The following is a 19,014-nucleotide window of genomic DNA, read 5'->3' on the forward strand; positions in this document are numbered from 1 at the left end:
TCATTTACTTCCAACCTAAACCTGCAGCATGAATTTATAGAAACTATACACACCCTTTCTGATGCTCGTTCAATTGTTTTGCATACAGACCAGTTTCTGATGTCTTGAGGTAGTTTACGTTCTGCATTTGACCGACTTTGGTTAGTTAGCCACAGTCAGAATACGTGATTTACAGATTTGAGAGTGGTGGTGAGCGTGTCCATGAGCGGGGTACGGGTGCGCAGATTATCTTTGGTTAAGTTATCTCAGCTAGGTGGAGTTTCTGATTCAGAGAAAGTCATAGTGGGAGTGTCTTTACGAGAGAGGACAGAGAAAAGCAAGAAAAGCTACCCAAAAACAAAAATAGAAAAAGGCTTACAGGATATTTTCTACAAGCGAGGCTCTTCAGCTCCCAAATCATGTTACTTAGGAAAAAAAAGGAATGTCAGCATCAAGATGTAGATTCTACAGACTGTGTATTAAAAACAAACAAAAAAAACAAAAAAGTGCTCTTTTGGACAGAAAATTCCACGAGTACTTATATATATAAGCAATGTTTCATAAAAATGCACTGGAACACGGCACAGAAAAAGGGCTTGAAAACAAAAAGAAGAAAAGCTTATAATAAGTTGTATTTTAGGTCAAAGGGTTTTGTGACGATTTGTGTGTTCAATTTTTCTTTCGAAATCATGGTTTTCAATAAAAACAACAAAAATAAATGTATTATTTTTGTGCTACTGTTATTTTACAGGCTAATTCACAAATATTGTGTGTAGAAATGCTTATTGAATGACATTTTCTTAGCCAAAGTTGTGCTGAATTTAGGGATACATACTTAACACTGCAGTAAATGAGTTTTACTGGCACTGAGAACAGCGATCAATCGAAACAAGCTGTCTGGTTTGTCAGGTATATCGAGAGCACATTGTTTCAGCATTACTCAGCAGGACTCAACAAGCAAGAGGTTCAACTTCAGTACTGAATTACTGAATTACTAATGATATAATACTGAATTATATCAATACTGCACAGCACAAGAAGGGAAGCAGCGCAATAATCATTTGCTCGATGCTTATGTAGAAGAGTAGTAGAGAGTCAGCCTTCGCTAAGGTATCAGAATAAACAGTATCCGGGTTTGTCCCTTGAGCACTGGTGTTATCAACACTAACCTAAAAAAGAAACAGACTTCACATAACATAATATCGGAAAATATACAGCCCACTCAAAACCACATCACACCAGCACTTTCTTCCACAGCTGAGTTACTTATGTTCAAAGTTCTACTTAGCAGTTCACATACAGATATCACCTAAAATCTGATAGAAAAGGAAGATAACAGGAAAATACTTAGCCTACATGCAACTAAAACACACACCTTCTCTTTCCTGGGCATTCAAACAGTCTGTGAACTTAAGTGACCTGAGAAATCTTTACATTACTAGGGCTGCCGCTTGCCAGTTCATACACAGCCAGTGTTTTCAAAGGCTGGATCCAGACAATCACAACTTCCTTGTTATTAGTGACAGAGAATGATGGATTTGCTCCACAATGGGCAATGGACAGGGGGGTAAAAAACAATTACTTCCACCTTGTTTAACCACAGACTGTGCTGTCTAGTGCAGCCCTATGCACACTAGGCCTTGGCCAGCGAACAGACAGACTGAGTGCAGGACAAACTAAGCTATTATGAGCATATTGTGGATATCATGAGTATTTACACTGAGCAACTGCATGCTTCACGTGTGCCGATGCCAATATGCAATATTTTTCATGTACTTATCTGCTAATAATGATGATGCATAAACATTTACAAAACTTGGGAGAAGATCCACCAGAATAAGCATTATAGAGAGAGATATCAGTTATTTCTGTAGGGTTAGTAACATAGTGAAACTAAGGTTCAATCCCATTTATTATTTTTAGTGTCATCTTGCCCCTCAGAACTGAGTTACTAAGGGTAGTGGTTGAAATCTTCCCCTCTGAAATGTGACAAACCCTCAAATAAAGAACATTACTTCATTAACAGGCTACTAGCGCTGCTCTGTAGGCAACCCTGCCAGTCTGCAGTCACGACAGCAGAGGAGGGTAAAGTTCAGCAAACTCAGTTCAGTGATATTAAGCTGAAGTCAGCTATTCGCCAGCTTCTTGTTCGAATCGGAAACTAGCTACCGGGACATCGGCATACTACTAGTGATTGTTATGCTTGTTAAATACTTTGAAACAACATTAAACTAAGATAACGCAATAGTTATCGTAATTTTTAAATGGAAAAAATTCTCACATTTGTGGGTTTCTTTGGTCGCTTGTGCAGCCATCTTGCTGGTTTTTCTTTTTTTCTCATAACACTGTTTGGATTATGTCTCTGAAAAACCTCCGTTTGGAGGGCCATGTAGCCCTAACACTTCACCCTACCCCTCTATCTCAACAAAAAACAAGAAAAACCTACCCATAGACGAGAACGCACAAAACTAAGGGTTAAGGCTAAGTAGTAGGGGCAAGGGGTGAAATAGGATTGGGCATATAGAGAAATTTAAGCACCATAATCAAACACCACCCAAACGTTCTGCTCTTCCAGAGTACAATAAATGCGTCATTATACTCTGGTTTGAAATAATGGTCAGACATCTGTAAGATGCCAATAATATTTCTTAAGCAATTATCTGTCAATACTGATTTGATTGTGATATCATTGTGCATCCTTGTAAAGAGATTTAGAAGAGACTGCAAAGCAGAGTAGCTGCTGAACTGGATATAGTGCAGCACTTCAATGAATAAAAAAAAATTTAAAAAAAAATAAAAAAAAAAATAAACCAAAAAAACAAAAAAACTTGTTTTCATTGCATTTTTTATGTGCCACTTCCGGTGTATTGTAGCACTTGTGTATCGCAAAAAATATCTCCAAGAATCGGACATCTCTACTTAACAGTCAACTCGTTTAACTAGGGACGAGAAATCAGGAGCTTAACGGACAGTAGCCGGACAGTAACGGCTAACCCTGTTCCCCACTGTAAGTTCCTCCAGTCGGTTAGAACATGTAAGCCCCGTCCTCTGGGTCCTAATTAAGCAACAGCTTCACAAAGGATTGGGAGTCATTTAAGGTGATTAGGCACGTTAATAGGGCAGCACAAGCACAAATCCAGCATTACATAACCCAACAGCCATCATCTGCTAGTACCACACTCGCTTCAGAAAAGTAGGCCTTGTCGTCGCTCAGCCTGTACATTATAGATGGTAGCTTTAAGGGGTGATTGAACACAGTGGGAGATGATGAAAGCGGCGCTGGTGGCGTGATGTTTAGAGGACTTTAAATGGGTGAATTCGTGAAGGTGTTTTGACATCTCTACGTGTTTAAACGAGAGTAAAGAAAGTTGCACTTTAAGAACCAAGATCATGATATGAAATAGGCTTAATCTTTAAAAGCAACAGTTACTGTTGGCGGTGATGAGTAAATGGTGGTAAAAGAGAGATGACACCGATCTAACACTAGGTATCTGTATCAGGCTGAGATAAGCAGGCAATGCTAGACTGAATACATGGAGGGAAAAACAGAGAGAATCCAATTTGGTATCATGCCATCTCCATGTTTTATAATAATTATTTCTTCTCTTATTGGGTCATTAAAACATATAGAGAAGAGAAGGTTCTAAGCTTTCAATCCATATGGTTGCAGTTAAAAAAAAAATGTGTACAGACTTGTTTTGCGGAAAGAAAAAACATTTTTGCACCTAAACAAACAAAAATGCTTGTCGACACAGAAAGTTACTCTATGTTCTGTAATTCTTTATGTAATTACATTTAAGTTGTATAGCAAAATAACTGTGATGACTCTAGTCCTCTCTAGAACACAGATAATATGCATACTCATGGCAGAGGTGGGCAATTTAGTGCAGTACAGTATGTGAGTTTTTGATGGCTGATGTGTATTGTGTAACATGAAAACGTCTAAGTATTGTTATAGGATATTTTTACCATAATTTAAGGTTACCCCTAATTTAAGGTTAAAAGCATGCAAATTGCTATTCTAAGCAGTGGCCTAAAAGACACAGCAAGCGCAGCACAATGCTTCATTGACATACTACAGTGCTAAGCCTCAGTGTTTGCACTGGAATGTGGGTAAATGCTATGAGCCACTCTGAAGATCCAAATTTAACGCTCTACAAATCTGTCATTCCTGCATCATTTAGAAGTATTTCCAAAGTGGAGAAACCAGAATTAGACAGGCTAAAAGTCAGAGAAAGCTGTAAATTACCTGGCACCTACTGCCTGGAGGGGACCTGCCTTTAAACAGTTCTCATCCAGGACCTTCTACCACAATTACTTTAAGGTTTATTCGTTTAGCTAATGTTTATTTGAACCGACAGGATGAGCAACAGTTTAAATAAATATTAAAGTAATAGTTAACCAATTGCAAATGACACCTATCTGCCCAACATATCCAGACGCAAACCAATGAGCCACCTTGACTTTGTTAACCATTTCGAAGGTAAACTGCTTCCCAAATACTTTGGGGACTGAATCGAGAGTGAGCAATAGTTTGAAATCTTTCAGGATCATTACTTAATTTTCCAGAGTAGCCTTGCCAATGGCAAAGTGCTAGGAAGAAGTGATGGAGATGATTTGGCGCATCCATGAATAAAACATGAATGGCTGAAAATTTTCAAGAGGAGGGAAAACATGAATAAAATACAGGCAATCAATTATTCATCGCTGCAGCCATCAGCATCGCGCATTCACATGAACAGTCATGTACAACGACTTCAGCATCCGTCCTTGTAGAGGGAGTGGGGAAGAAATGGCCTTTGGCTAGAGAGGAAATGAGAACAGAATGAGCTGCCTCCTCCACTAGAAATGTGCCATACATTTTTTATTGTCATGGAGCACCACGCAAAAACCCTATGAAGGCAAAAACCCTTCACCCAGTGCTAGCACGCTACCGAGACACAATATGAATCTGGAATGTGCATGGATTGGATGTCAATAGTGAGTCGATATCACCACCTAAGTTGAGAGCCAATGCACAAACTTGATCAGTGAGAAGAGTTAAGTTTCCCCTCGATAAGAAAGTTTGTGCACAACTCAATGCAGTTTTATCAGATTTTAGACTGCTGGATTTAAGTCAGTCATTCTCAATGAAGACGCAGAAAACTATCTGGGGTCATGTGTTGCTGAATGACTAATTCAGGGTAATTAAAATGTCCAGAGTATGTGGCCATGGCGGTGCAGAACTGCAGGAGGAAATCATTTAAAAGCCTTCACAGAAAAGCACGAGTGCATGGAAAAGCTTAAGGTCATGCAGTGCATGCTGAAAGGCTGGTCACACTTTTGTGGCCATTTCAAAGGCCTAAAGTCACTGGGGGCACTGTTAATCCTTAGACTGAAAGCTGGCTTGCACAAGAATACCCAACTATAATTACCAGTACAAAAATCATAGCAAGCATACTTAGTTGGAGTGTAATAATGCTAAAATTTCTGAACTTGATTTAATGATAGTGGTATCTTGATTCAGCAAAGATGAGTGGCTGAAGTCAAGATACAATATGATACGCTGTTCCATCCACTGTTTAGGGTTCCATGGCTATAAAATGTCCTGAATTCTACCGGATCTTTACAGTGGTGGTGATAGGAACCAGGAGTTGAGGTCTATAACACAAATATAGCCATTTTACTTATTGTCCAAATTTACCAGTGAACCCACATGAGTTTTATATAAAATATTCATGGTAAAATATAGGTAAATCTTTAAAAACATGTTTTCTTTGGGGACCTTTCTGTCTCACAATGCCACTGGGCATTAAACTGCATTAAACTCTCCAGACGTCTGGTTCCTATCACCACCACTGTGAACAAATCTGACTCTAGGCCAGAGTTTCTCTAGAATGAAGCATTTCACATCAAACCATTTTGACTGACTTTGTTTACTTTTTGAATTATTTAATTATATAGAAATTTTGAAAAAATTGGTGGAAATCACTTTTAAAAAACATAATATAACGAGACTGTATTCCAAGTATTTTTGGACCACTTCTGTTGCTCCCATAGTCACGAAATGTTCACACCATGCTAAAAGTCAAAGAATGGATTATCAAGGTTTTGATATGCAGGTGAAGTGATTTGATATGCAGTATGCTCACTCTACATGCGCTGGTCCGCTTATTAAAATAACGTTTATCCAATGTAAAGGGCAGCTGATGTTTTCAAATGGCATTAAAAAACTGAGTTATAAGGTTTAGATATGACAGTGATGAGATACAGCCACATCAAACCTGTCAAAAATAGAGATAGGCCGTCTCAGAACAGCTGCGGTACGTTAGCAGATGCACAGCTGTGCTGCACTACCATTATATTGTGTTATTACGTTGAGTGGCATGTGAACATCCCAGTAAGTCACCCATGACAGCCCATCAGCAGGAGAGTTGAGGCTGAGGTCACACTGCCAGGGGCGAGGGGTCACGCAGTGCGCAGTCACGCTGCGGTGATGGAGTGGAGTTTGGGAAATGCCTATGCAAACAGCAGGAAGGCCTGCTGTCCTGTGCTGGCACCAAGGGTATTGTTCCTGCTAATCCATCAGAGCACCCCGGGGCCGACGCACACAGTGCCTAGAGACCCCCAGAGACAACACGGCAGGGAGGCAGGGCCTGCGGCACTCTGAGACACAGAGCCAGACGGCTGTTTGTTCATCAGCTTGAGCAAGGCTAAAAACAGGAGCTGGGATGACTGACCAGTGCCAAAAGGCTCACTGCTTTGGCTTCTCATCTTCCTTAATGGGAGAGTTGGTAGTTAGTCACCAGGTGAGGGTGGACCATTTGATCAAAATATACTGATACACTACACTTAAAAAATACACTGTTTGTGAAGCAAGTTGGAATGCATAAAATGCAGCAGTACTGTCACATTTACAAAAAACACTATAAAAATGACAGATTTTTAAATGTAAATTCAGAAATAGACTATTTAACCCTTAAAATCACAGGCTTTTACATACTAAGCTTATTATTCAGTAACTACAGGGACTTCAGTGCAAACTGGCTGAGCTATTCTTGGATTATAGAAGTGTGTAATTAAACTTTGGGCCCGCTGGCAGACCCTGGCCATTTAAAGGGTTAAGGAGGACAAAAATAAAAATCAGACAGAATATTAGATTGAAATAAATAAAAGGGCCCATGAAAGCACAGTAACAAAAACAGTTTGTTTAATTCTATGGGACAGAAAAAAGTTGGAAAACGGCCATGTAAACATTACTTATGGCCTATTTTGGTACATAACCTAACAAACATGTAGTATAAGTGCCCTTTAATAAATAAGACAATGGCATAAGGTGGTAACTGCATTAACTGACATCCAGTCAGTTAATGCAGTTACTACACTGGTTGTTTACAGGCTCTTAATAAATGAGTTAATTGGTCTAATTCTGCCTTTTTAGAGATGCAATCTGTTGTTCAGTGATCTAAAAGTACTGGCAATACTCAAGATACTTAAACTAATCACAAAGACTGACATCACGGTCACATCGCCTGCTCTTACTAACAACCAAGTTAGGCGACGTTTCTGTCGCTGGTCGTTTAAACAAAGCAAACAGTGTGGAAAGTAATAAACTACTTCTAATGCTAATCACTGTTTTGACTCCAGGACTGTCCAAATAATGTGACGTCACAGCGTTATCTACCTTGGGTAATTTATATGCGCACCCTGGTTGCTGGGTTTATTCAGTGACTGTGCTCTTTCAGGCTTGTGACTCAAGCAGGGCAGTATCTGTAAGTCATATGAGGCCGGTCTTAAACAGGAACACTGGTTAAATTAGGACTGACACCATTCACGCACAAGATGAAGTTTTTGATCTCATGTCAGAACTACAGCTGATACGTCAGGCCTCCTCTGGATAAGAGTAAAATTAACACAAGCAAGACTGTACATGGCATGTATTCCTACCAAAGCTGTGAGAGGGGTGGTCTTCTGGGCCTTACAAAGGATTACACTGATTTTGAAAGAATTTTTTTATAGGCCATCTAGAACTGAGGCACTGACAATCCAAGGCATCTTCTGAGCTCTAAGGTTATAAAAGCTTGGAAGCTCATAACACCACAGCCATATGAAGGCTTGCTGTATGGCATGCTGAAATAATTGTTAATCCTGAAGAAAATGCATGTATTGTAGTAAAATTATACGATCATTACTAAAAGCACAGATCTGTTTCAGTGGGCATTACCATTGAAGTGTTTCATGTGCTTTTCAATGAACTGAATGAGGACACAGCAGAACAGTGCTCTCACTTGATGTATCACCAGATTAACTTTCTGTTGCAGCAACTTTTCCCCTTACTGCCTGCCTATGAATCAATGAGACAGCACACTGACCCATATTTACTGCACTCCTCAGAGCTGATGTGCCTTTTGCTTGCTAATAACATTACATTACAGGATGCTGGTGTTAAATCTCCCTCCTAAACCCATGCAAAACACCACAGGCTGCTGCGACACAAAACATACCTGTCATATTCGGCGTTGTCCGCGTCACAACGTGCATCCTTATGTTTCTGCCAGTCTTTGCCATGCTTGCAGGTGGTGAGCAGAACCACATCCTCCGAGTTGTGTACGTGGTGCAGAGCGTTCCTCGTGTCCGACCCGATGCCAGTCAGATATCGCTTGCCCTTAAACACCAGCATGTATTTCCTAAAGGGGGGAATGGAGTTGTACTTTAAGAACCCCCTCTCCCCTCCGGTTCTTGGGTGGTCTTTAGAAAACAGAGGAATGGACACATCAAAGTTAGGCCTAAAGTTCTCCACGCTGATGCTGGCCTTGGCCAGCATGGCCTGACCAATGTCAAAACCCAAGTCCTCCGTGTAGTCTGGCCAGGTCCCCGAGTAGAGGTTGAATATGAGGTGATTCCGGCCGCCGTTCCAAAGACTCAAGCTTTGGACCTTCGCCTTCAAATTGTGCACATACTGAGGCGACAGCTGGTCCCGGTCAAGGGTGTCCAGGCTCAACACGAACAAGCACGCCTGCCCCGGGTCAGACGTGTAGAACCTGGAGCCCTCGATTGAAGCCAAGATGCTCTGGTAAGTCTCTGAGATTTTGTCCCCCTTCTGCTGGGGATACACGTAAACTTTGAAACCGTTCTTTGCGCACAAAGAAAAGTCAAAACATGAGTCCATCCGGCAGCGCCTCCCCTGATTAAGGCCCGTGCTGGCATCCCTCTTCTGCCTTGGTGACATGTGAGCGCTGTAACCCTCACTTTCCGTCTGATCCCATGGAACGAAAGGCAGCAAGCGCTCCAAAAAGTGGGGCCAGCGGGGGCCGGGTCGGTGCCCATCACGCTGGATCTGGCTCCTCCTGGAAGCCGGCACTGGCAGCCCACCAAAGAAGAGCAGCAAAACGAGACAGGCACCGGCGGAGACCAGAATCAGGTAGCGCTTTTTGGCCTGCATGTGTCCTCCGGTCCGGCTCCGCGGGCTTGGCCGAGAAAAACAACTGGCCACCAAGTTTGGGGCTCACCGACCCGAGCCGGGCAGCACAGCCATCTTCCTCCAGCCTTCAAGGGATTTTTCACGTTGTCCTCCTTCTTCTTCTTCCAAGTCCGTTCCCAAATCCAGGGCATGTGGGCGACTTTTAGGGACCATCTAACTCACCTCTCCCCACTTGAACATGTAGCTTCAGGCTTTAAAAAAGGACCAAGCAAGAGCAAGAAGAGCCACTCCAGTGGACTTCGACCTCAGTATGTCAGTCCTTCTTGTGAAGACTTCCTAAGACGTGTCTGTGCTCTAACCTCGCTAACAGAGTCTCTCAGCAGACAGTTTTGGAAGAAACTAAGCGTTAAGTTACCTCAGAGCAGCTTCGTCGTGGTCTTAACGTTTCTCAACGGACTCATTCGTTCTTCTCGCGGGCCGGGCGATGGAAACTAACACCGTCGAAAACGCCGAGGCAACGTTTAATCCTCTACTATCTTTGTCATTTACCTCCGAGCAACGACATATCAACGTCCACGTTTATATCGTCGCCGTTTTCACTGGCGAGTGTACGAAGCGTACAAATCCCTGCATTTCTACACACGCCTGGAAACAAGACTCAGTAACGTTACGGGTTAGTTACTGAAGCACACACGGCTAACGTTACTCACTCGCCTCTACAAACCGCGCGGCTTTCCGCGTCTCGAAGTAAACTTACAGACCTTAACTCGTCCTTACAGTCTGAGACATGTTCCGGAGCCGAACAGAAACGTTAAAACTCCGCCAAAAGCCCGTCCCTGAACTCCGCACCGTGTGTAAATGTGAATGTGCTCCAGTAGCTCCGTTTATCTCGGCGTTGCATTCCAATCCCCGCACGACGGCCGCTGACGTCACGCCCTTCCACAAACGCACCGAGGCCTCTGATTGGTCGTCGTCATGTCCGCGGAGGTGGGCGGGACTTGCGCGCCAGCCAACCAGAGCCGGAGCTGACGTTTAACACTTTCACTCCGTGACCAACTCATGAGCTGAACTCGTGGTTATTGTCAGGAACGTAAAGGGGAACTCCACCGAATTTTTCAAATGTCTACACAACTAAATAGTTTAATGCCTCTAGAAGCTCGCATTAAATGGTTACAAATACGATCCTTGACGCTTAAAACGTTGTTTTACAACAGCTCTCAGGAAAGAGGCAAAACTCTTTTTTTTTCCAGATTTATCACTTTTTTACTATGAATAACATTACATGTAAAACCTCAGAAGACGTGTAAGGTCACTGTTTGTCTTGGATAGTAAATAAAATATCTTTTTTTAATCTCATTATCATCATCTCGTAATTAGACTGACTAAGTATATTCTATGTAACAAATTATAACTTCTTTTACTTTTATAATAATCATTTATTCATCATCACACACAATATTTCAACCGCTCTGCTGTCGTCACTTAGCATCGGGGCGCATCCACTTTCAGACTCTGAGCTATGTTGTGGTTTCTGGCAAAATGCTTCCGTCTTCAAGATTACTGTAAGGAAGGAGCAACTCAGCGCTGCTTTGTACCACTAAATGGAATGCTAGCTAATTTTGTTGGTGCCTCCTGACCTGTTAGTTCTTCAATCAGCATTTTATTCCCCTAAAAATTCCCTGCAGCAATTACCAACAACATTTAGCATATCTAGCATGATGTAAACGCCATCACTGTAATGCAGGGGTGTCAAACTCGGCCACTAAAAGGGCCATATTAAAAAATCTCAGCAAGCTGTGCTTTTATTTCATTTTAACTTAATATTTTGCCATGACCAGAATGGGCCATTGTTTATTCAAATAATGCCAAAATTTCAACAGCAAAATAGGCATTGAACACTTATTCAAAATTAATTCAGAATAAAAATAAGTTGTTCTAGATAGTTTTTTTAAAAACCTACTTGTTTGAACTAGACACCAAGCATATTTTCTTTCCGTGTAACCGGCCCATATTGTTGTTGGGGGAAGGGGATCAGAACACACACTATGTTGCAATGCATGCTGGGGACTGAAGTGCATCTCAGGGTGCAACAGGCTAATAAGAATAAAAAAAGAAATTAATTTTGCAGGCCGAATAGGACTGTGTCACTGTGACTTGGCCTGCTGGCCTTGTGTTTGCCACATGGGCTGTAATGTTAGCAACACTGCTAACGGCAATGTGTCACTGACCGAACATAGCAGTTCTCATTCTGATGCAGCTAGCAGTGCTGATCTTTTATGGTTTTTTTTTTACCTTTTGTAGTATCAAACATTAAAATAATCCACAACAATTATAACCTCCAATTTTCAGTTTTATTCAGTTTTATAACTTCAAACATCTCTTACTGGTTAATACTGGTTGTCATACCTGTTTTTCTTTTTAGGAGTCCATAAGAGGCACTCGCTACAGTGGACAGGGTTGCCAGGTCCAGCAAAAATCTTCAGCCCAATTTGCTTAAAAGCTGCCCATCAGAAGTTGAAACTTTATCATTTTCACCATTGACTGCATTTTCAAACTAGTCTAATTTGACTGAAAAAAATGGAAATTTGGAAAATCGTAATCCAAACGGGGCATTTGTCTTTTTCTTCCTTTTTTTTCTTGATTGACCAGGGGGAAGTATAATTCAGCTTTTAATATCCCTAAAAAGCATTAACTATGTGTCAATACATTAGTTATACCCAATTTTATTCTCCAATTAAGTCCATTTCCACTTGCTAGCAAGGTTTCCCCATTTCACACAGTGCTACCAGGCTGGGAGGGTGAAGACTAGCATGAACTTCCTCCAAGACATATGAAGTGCCACTGCATCTTTTTGAACTGCTGCTTATACACCGTCATTGCAATGCTCAACACGCTTGGAGGAGAACACTAACTGCCAATTCTGTTACATCTGCTAATAGACCCCCACATTGGCTAGCATTGCTCTGAATGATGAGCGGAGAGGGTGGACCATGCTACCCACCCAGAGAGAGTGAGGACAATTATGATCTCTTGGACTCTTAGCTACGTATGGCTGTGGCATTGCAGTGGACAAAAACAAGAGCTTTTCTGCACTTGTTGACTGCATGAAGTAAAACTACATACTACTGGTTTTATGAAATGCTTTAGTTGACCATAAATTGTGGTTAAATTCTATATATCTCTAGAGCCAAATCACAACGACCGCATCCTTTGCACAAATCAAAGAAAATAAAAGAAATTGCACCACGTTTCCCTGAATTGCACCCAAAAAGTGATATTACCATAAAGTGTAATCCATTGTATATAGACATATATAAAATGATGGATATGATGGTCAAGTCAACGCCATCTTTGCTCTCAATGTATTACTCTTAGAAAAACACCACAGAAATAAGTGGACACTGGCCTAATGAAACATATCGGCAGGTGTCCACAGACCTGTCCTCTGGATTGTTTTCGCAGCTGCTGAGATGTGAGAGAGCAGAAGAGATTTTGTGGGGCAGGATTTGAGACGAAGGGAGAGCGAGGAGGAATTTGAAGCCGCGTTCCTCGGAAGCTGCGGAGCCGTGTGTGTATGCGGCTGCTACTACGGGCCAGTGATCAAAGCTCGGCCCTTACCTCCTCTTCTTTCTACCAAGCATTCCTTCCACTCTTTCTCCATGTCTTTCATCCGCCGGCAGTGTGCTAGCACTGAATGCTCACGAGCTTGCTTTTCAAGAAATAACCTTAATGCATTTGAATCTTCCCATGAAGGTCGGTTAAAAGAATAGCTCAATGGAAAGTGGAAATAACTGGTTTGCAGTCTGAAGTGTGCTTCTTTAGTTACGAGGCCACTGTAGCTAACAAGGAATGAAAGCTGCATGGGAAAATCACACTAGTCTTAAACTGTGCTCAGTTGTTGACTCTCAAATAGACTTGCTAATGTGGTTTCCTACACGGTATGACTTTTATTCAGACATAAAAATGGCTAATGCTACAGCTATACAGCTGTACTTTTGTCCAGAAGACCATGTTTCAAAAGCATGTATAGGTTCGGTACTGAAAAAGAAACCAATTTAAGTTGAAACCAATTATAGTTCAGGTTGGTTCACTGCCTGTGGAACACTGTACAACATTAAAGGGGAACTCTATTGACTTTTCAAAATGTCTACATAATTCACATTAACACATTGTATACACATTAAGTAGTGCATCTTTGCCTACTGCCGCTAACACAGTGTCATTGGAGAGCTCAACAAGCTCGGAGGAGAATGCTAACTGCTAATTTGGTTATGTCAGCTAATGGACACGCATGTGGGCTAGCGTAGAGCTGAGCAATGATGGGGAGGAGGACCATCCTACCTACCCACGAGGACAACAGATGCTTTTAACACTACAACATCTTCCTTTTTTAGAGATGAGCAAGCTTGACAAGGGCTACAAGCTTGTCTTTGAGAATTACCTGCATGATGGTAGTTTAGGATCTCATGACCAGTTAGCATCATGAGATTAAAGCTAGCGGTCTTATGTTTGCTAGCATATAGTCAATGTTGTGTAGGTTGGGCGTAAAGTTAAAGTAGTCAGTTTTACCTCACTAGATAGCAAGTGGATGGTGGCCCACTGTTAGCCCACTGACGGCAAAGCTGGTGGCCCGGTGGCGGCCCACTGGCATTTTGCTCAGCATTTTCTGGGCAACCCACTGGTGCTAAGTAGTTTTAGAGTTTTAGACAAAATGCCACTTCTCATCGCTCATTTTGCACTCACTGTCCAATTTTCTTATTTGTCTTTCATTTCTTTCTTTTGCTATCCTTTGAACATAGTTTAGTAAATCATTTTAGGAGCAATATCATTTTATATTAGGCCTAATTATTTTTTTTTCTCTTAGTAGTTTGTAATATTAATCGTAGGTTACTTTCCAAAATAAAAGTCTATGTGCATTGAAAATCATTTTGAGGAGATTGAAAACTAGTTCACTTGCACACAGGACAATAATCTGGGTGGTCCGAGGTTGGACCAGCAGTGGTATAGCCTACGGTCAGCGGGGTGCTGACCTTTTCAAGCCAGCAGGCCGATACATGCTTACTCTCTGGGTCATGGTCTTTTGGTCATATTATGTGAACTTTATATTTTTACATTCTAAAGTTGTGTTCTACAGTGTCCAATGTTGTAAATGTTCAGGTTAGCATTTCCATGTAAGCCAACAGATAATATTTGATAATGTTTAATTACTTAAACAGTAATATCACTAATGCTAACGCTAACTGGGAAAGAGTTAACATTACCAGTTAACACAATTGCTGCACACAGGACTCTGCAGTCCACACAGTTTACCAGCTCATCTAAAGTTAGCTAGTAAAACAACCAGTTTTTATGCTTTTATAAGTAAAGTTACATCCTCTCTCCCGTTCACAGACAGTTTACCTTTTTTAAATGCATGCCGCTTGTCCATCCAGTTAGGCCTACTTTTAATGTAGACCTTCCCTGCTAGAACAACCAGCATAGACCAGCATAATCATAAATATTACGCTCTTTTAGATTCCCGGCCATGGACGGCTGCGGCATGGCGGGAGATCGAACTTGAAAATGCTTGCTGCCCTTTTGTGTGGCTCAAAATTACTTGGAAAAAAGTCTGGTTACATTGACTTACATTAAAAGTAAAGTATGTTTTTTTGTTCTCCAGTAAAGCTATTTAGGTTTTGTTCTGACAGCAGCGATACACATCAAGTAAAATTCCATGCTACTGTAAATCTACTGTCATATCGTGTTTTGTATTTCTGATATTTCTCGTGACAGATGTGGATTTGTTTCGAGAAAACTTAACAAAGAACAAATACTGTTTCTTGTGATAAACTACAGTACAAAAGAGCAATGTTACATTATAAACCGAGAACTTGGAAGAGTTATCACAATTAGCCAGAGAACAGCAACGGCACCTATGTGCAAGGACTGTTAGCGTCAAGCTAACAGTGCTACACATTTGTTTTCCCATTCTGCTTAAGGCAGTCACATATTGGAGCTTATAAGACATACAGCTAACGTATTCATTACTTTGCACGCTGCAGTTTTATAATTAACGTTTGAATAAATACTTCAATTCAAAGTCTCTGAACATAGATAGAGTCTGTTAGCCTGTTAGCTGTTTGATTAGCCTAGTTCTGTCTGTTAAGAAAATAAGTTTAAACAAAACCAGTTCTTATATAAAGTATGTTTAGCATCGTTTAGGCTATTTATTTCATATACTAATACACATACTAATGCCTGGTTCCATCTATCAATGCGCTCAGTTGTCCATGCTAACAACATAACAGCACATTTATGCAGAATTCAGTTGGCGTGAGGTGGTCACAGATGAGCAGATGGAGTATTTTACAATGGCCAGGTTTTCATTTCAAAAGTTTCGCAAATGTTATGCTTATTTACGAAATTTCAGTGGAAAAAAGGCGAATTAAGTTGTTTCCATCCACTAGAGTAACCAGCAAGATCAAGGGATTTAAGTTAGTTTTACTTAGAGTAGAATTGACTTTACAGCCCTTTGCCATCTTCTTATGATTTTTTGCAGAGTGGGGAACATGGGCAGGACAAGCAATGGCCCACATAATGAGGGCTGAAACCTCCATGCTACCCTGATGATGTCCGTCTTGCATCTGGGAGCTCAAAGCACCACACAATTCTGGGACCCATTTTTCAAACAAGCTTTGGATCAGGCATTTTGCAATGTCAAAAGCAACCTTTGAAAAGCTATGCGTCATGATCGGACCGTCCGTAGGGCCAATCATTTTTCACTTACTTCTTGAAATGTCATCGTTAATTTAAAAAAAAATCTTTTCGATCACCCTTTTTCACATTACAGATTTAGCAATATTCTAACTTTTCCTAAAGTTGTCCTAAAAGTTAAACTCTTTTTGCAATATTTGAGTGTTTTTTAGAATTTTGGACTTTTTCCATTCAGGTATTTTTTTGCACACTTTAAAAATTCACAAAAACTGGTGGATGAAAAACCCTCTACTGACTGCACATGGTTTACTAATTCAATTTTAGGGCCATAATTTGCCCATGCTCATTTAGAAACAGGACACTTGTTTAGAATGAAACTTTAAGAAAGAAAGTGTGCATAGTCATCCATATCTGAGCACGGCTGCACTCTGCGTGCAGTGATTGCCCGCTGGAGCCAGTTTGTTTGCTTTGAAATGGCTAATAGGATGGTGGTGACACTAAGTGAATGGCAATGGAAAAGGCAGCGTGTGGATGTCATTAGGGCAGAAAGCGGGCCTGCAACGGCCCTCCTCCATCTTCAATTAAGGATGAAGGTTACCCTTGGGACTGAGGGGCTGACGGAGGGTCATTTAAATTCCCCCAACCGCCAGAACGGTTTTCACACATCATTAACACATCTTTACTCAGCTCGGAATTGTGTTTGTAAGCACGCGGGGTTGATGGCCTGTTCTTATGCAAAGTTGTGCTTTGTTATCTTGAACTGTTTTGCTCGGCCTCTATGACCGCTCCTCTTAGAATGCAAAGAATGAAGACTATGATTTAATAGTAGTATAGTTCATTTTTTCAGGAAATATCCCCGTTTGCTGGTGCATGGTGATGTTTTAGAGGTGGAGCTGAAGTCATTACATTTTGATGGAGGATTACAGATTATGAGGAAAACAAGAATGTTGTCTTTTAAACGATATGATGAAATATGATGAAACATGCTTAATATGAACATGGCTAACCAATGATAATTTTGATTTCAGTTGGACTTTGATACACATATACATGTGGTATAAGTGGATCAGACACAGCAAGGCAGCTGGAGTTTTTAAACACTGTGTCCACTTACTGTCCACTCTGTTAGACACACTTACCTTGTTGGCGCACCTTGTAGATGTAAAGTCAGAGACGATAGCTCATCGCAAATTGTGTTGGTCATCCTCTAGTCCTTCATCAGTGGTCACAAGACACTTTTGACGCTGGATATTTTTAGTTGGTGGTCTATTCTCAGTCTAGCAGTGACACTGAAGTGTTTAAAAACTCCAGCAGCACTGCTGTGTCTGATCCACTCAGACCAGCACAACACACACAAACACACCACCACCATGTCAGTGTCACTGCAATGCTGAGAATGATCCACCACTGATGGACTGTAGTCTGTAATGGTAGCTGATAAAATGCACAATGAGTGTTATGCCCAGCCGGTGTATATATATATATATATATGTTCCAAAAAACGATTTCCAAAAGTAATTTCAAATGTTGATATGCCAGACCACAGGACACTTTTCCACTTCACCTCAGTCCATTTTAAATGAGCTCAGGCCCAGAGAAGAGGGCGGCGTTTCTTGATCCCGTTTATATATGGTTTCTTCTTTGCATTTTAGAGTTTAACTTGCATTTGTGGATGCAGCGACAAACTGTTTTCACAGACAGTGTTTTTCAGAAGTGTTTCTGAGCCCATGCAGAGATTTCCACTACAGAATCATGTCTGTTTTTAACGCAGTGCCGCATGAGGGCCCAAAGATCACGGCCAGCAAACTGGTTTTTGGCCTTGTCCCTTGCACACAGAGATTTCTCCAGATTCTCTGAATCTTTTTATGACATTATGTACAGTAGATGATGAAATCCCCAAATTCTTCGCTATTTTTTGTTGAGAAACGTTATTCTTGAATTGTTGCACTATTTGCTCGTATAGCCTTTACAGAGTGGTGAACCCTCCTCATCTTTACTTCTGAAAGACTCAGCCTCTCTGGGATGCTCTTTTTATACCCAATCATGTTACTGACCTGTTGCCCATCTACCACCAGATGTTTTTTTTTAGCATTTACCAGCCTTTTGTTCCCCCTGTCCCAACTTCTTTGGAATGTGTTGTTGGCATCAAATTCAAAATGGGCATATATTTTATATATTTCAACATTTGATATGAAAATGTGTACTATTTTCAATTAAATATAGGGTTTAAATGATTTGCATATCATTACTTTTTGTTTTTATTTACATTTTGCACAGCATCCCAACTTTTTTGGAAATGGGGTTTTACATATATATATTATTTCTGTTCAACATTATAGACACAGCTAACACTTCAGCTTTCTACATATTTATTTGAAACCACATGAAAACCATATCAGACTAATTTTATACAGCAAAACTGGTGTTATATTATTGAAGCCACTGATTCTAAACTTTTGAACGGTGGTGCACACCTGGGACCCTCGCTGTGCCTCACATTACGGTGAGTGTTGATGGAACTTGCTATTCATTTGAGGGATTGCTCTGCTGGAATTAAACGCTTCATTAAGTTTCCTTTTTCAGGCCACAGTTGGGGTTGTTTTTCATGCCTCTCTGTGCAATTTGAATTGTATTGAATGTGGCAGTGATAAAAATCGATCCTAGTGGCCTCCACAAAAAATACAACCCTGTATAAATTTGAAGGGATCAATCACAGTCGAAGCGAGTAGCACCCAAGGCCCCTGTGAGATTACTGAAGGAATAATTTGACCAAACATGCTAATGTGGCTAACAGAGAATGGACTAATGTGGGTAACAGAGAATGGAAGCTTGCAGGCACCATTTAGCATGATTCCTTTTGCAAAATGCTAACTAGAAGCTGTTTGACTTTATTCATTTCTAGCAACATTAGTTAGCTTTTACAAAAAAAAAAACAAAACAAA

At 40.9% G+C, this 19,014-nt stretch overlaps 1 protein-coding gene across 1 annotated transcript in view; it reads right to left on the bottom strand.

Annotated features, from left to right (window-relative positions):
* The window catches only part of ext1a (exostosin glycosyltransferase 1a), a 66,957-nt gene extending 56,642 nt beyond the window's left edge, over positions 1-10,315 (bottom strand). Inside the window, exon 1 of the mRNA XM_036558151.1 lies at positions 8,463-10,315. Within this exon, the coding sequence (XP_036414044.1) occupies positions 8,463-9,400 (938 nt within the window). The 5' untranslated portion in view covers positions 9,401-10,315. The remainder of the gene's footprint in view (positions 1-8,462) is intronic.
* Positions 10,316-19,014: the final 8,699 nt, after the last annotated feature.

This window comes from Colossoma macropomum, unplaced genomic scaffold, assembly GCF_904425465.1.
Source record: "Colossoma macropomum unplaced genomic scaffold, Colossoma_macropomum, whole genome shotgun sequence".
Lineage (NCBI taxonomy): Eukaryota > Metazoa > Chordata > Actinopteri > Characiformes > Serrasalmidae > Colossoma > Colossoma macropomum.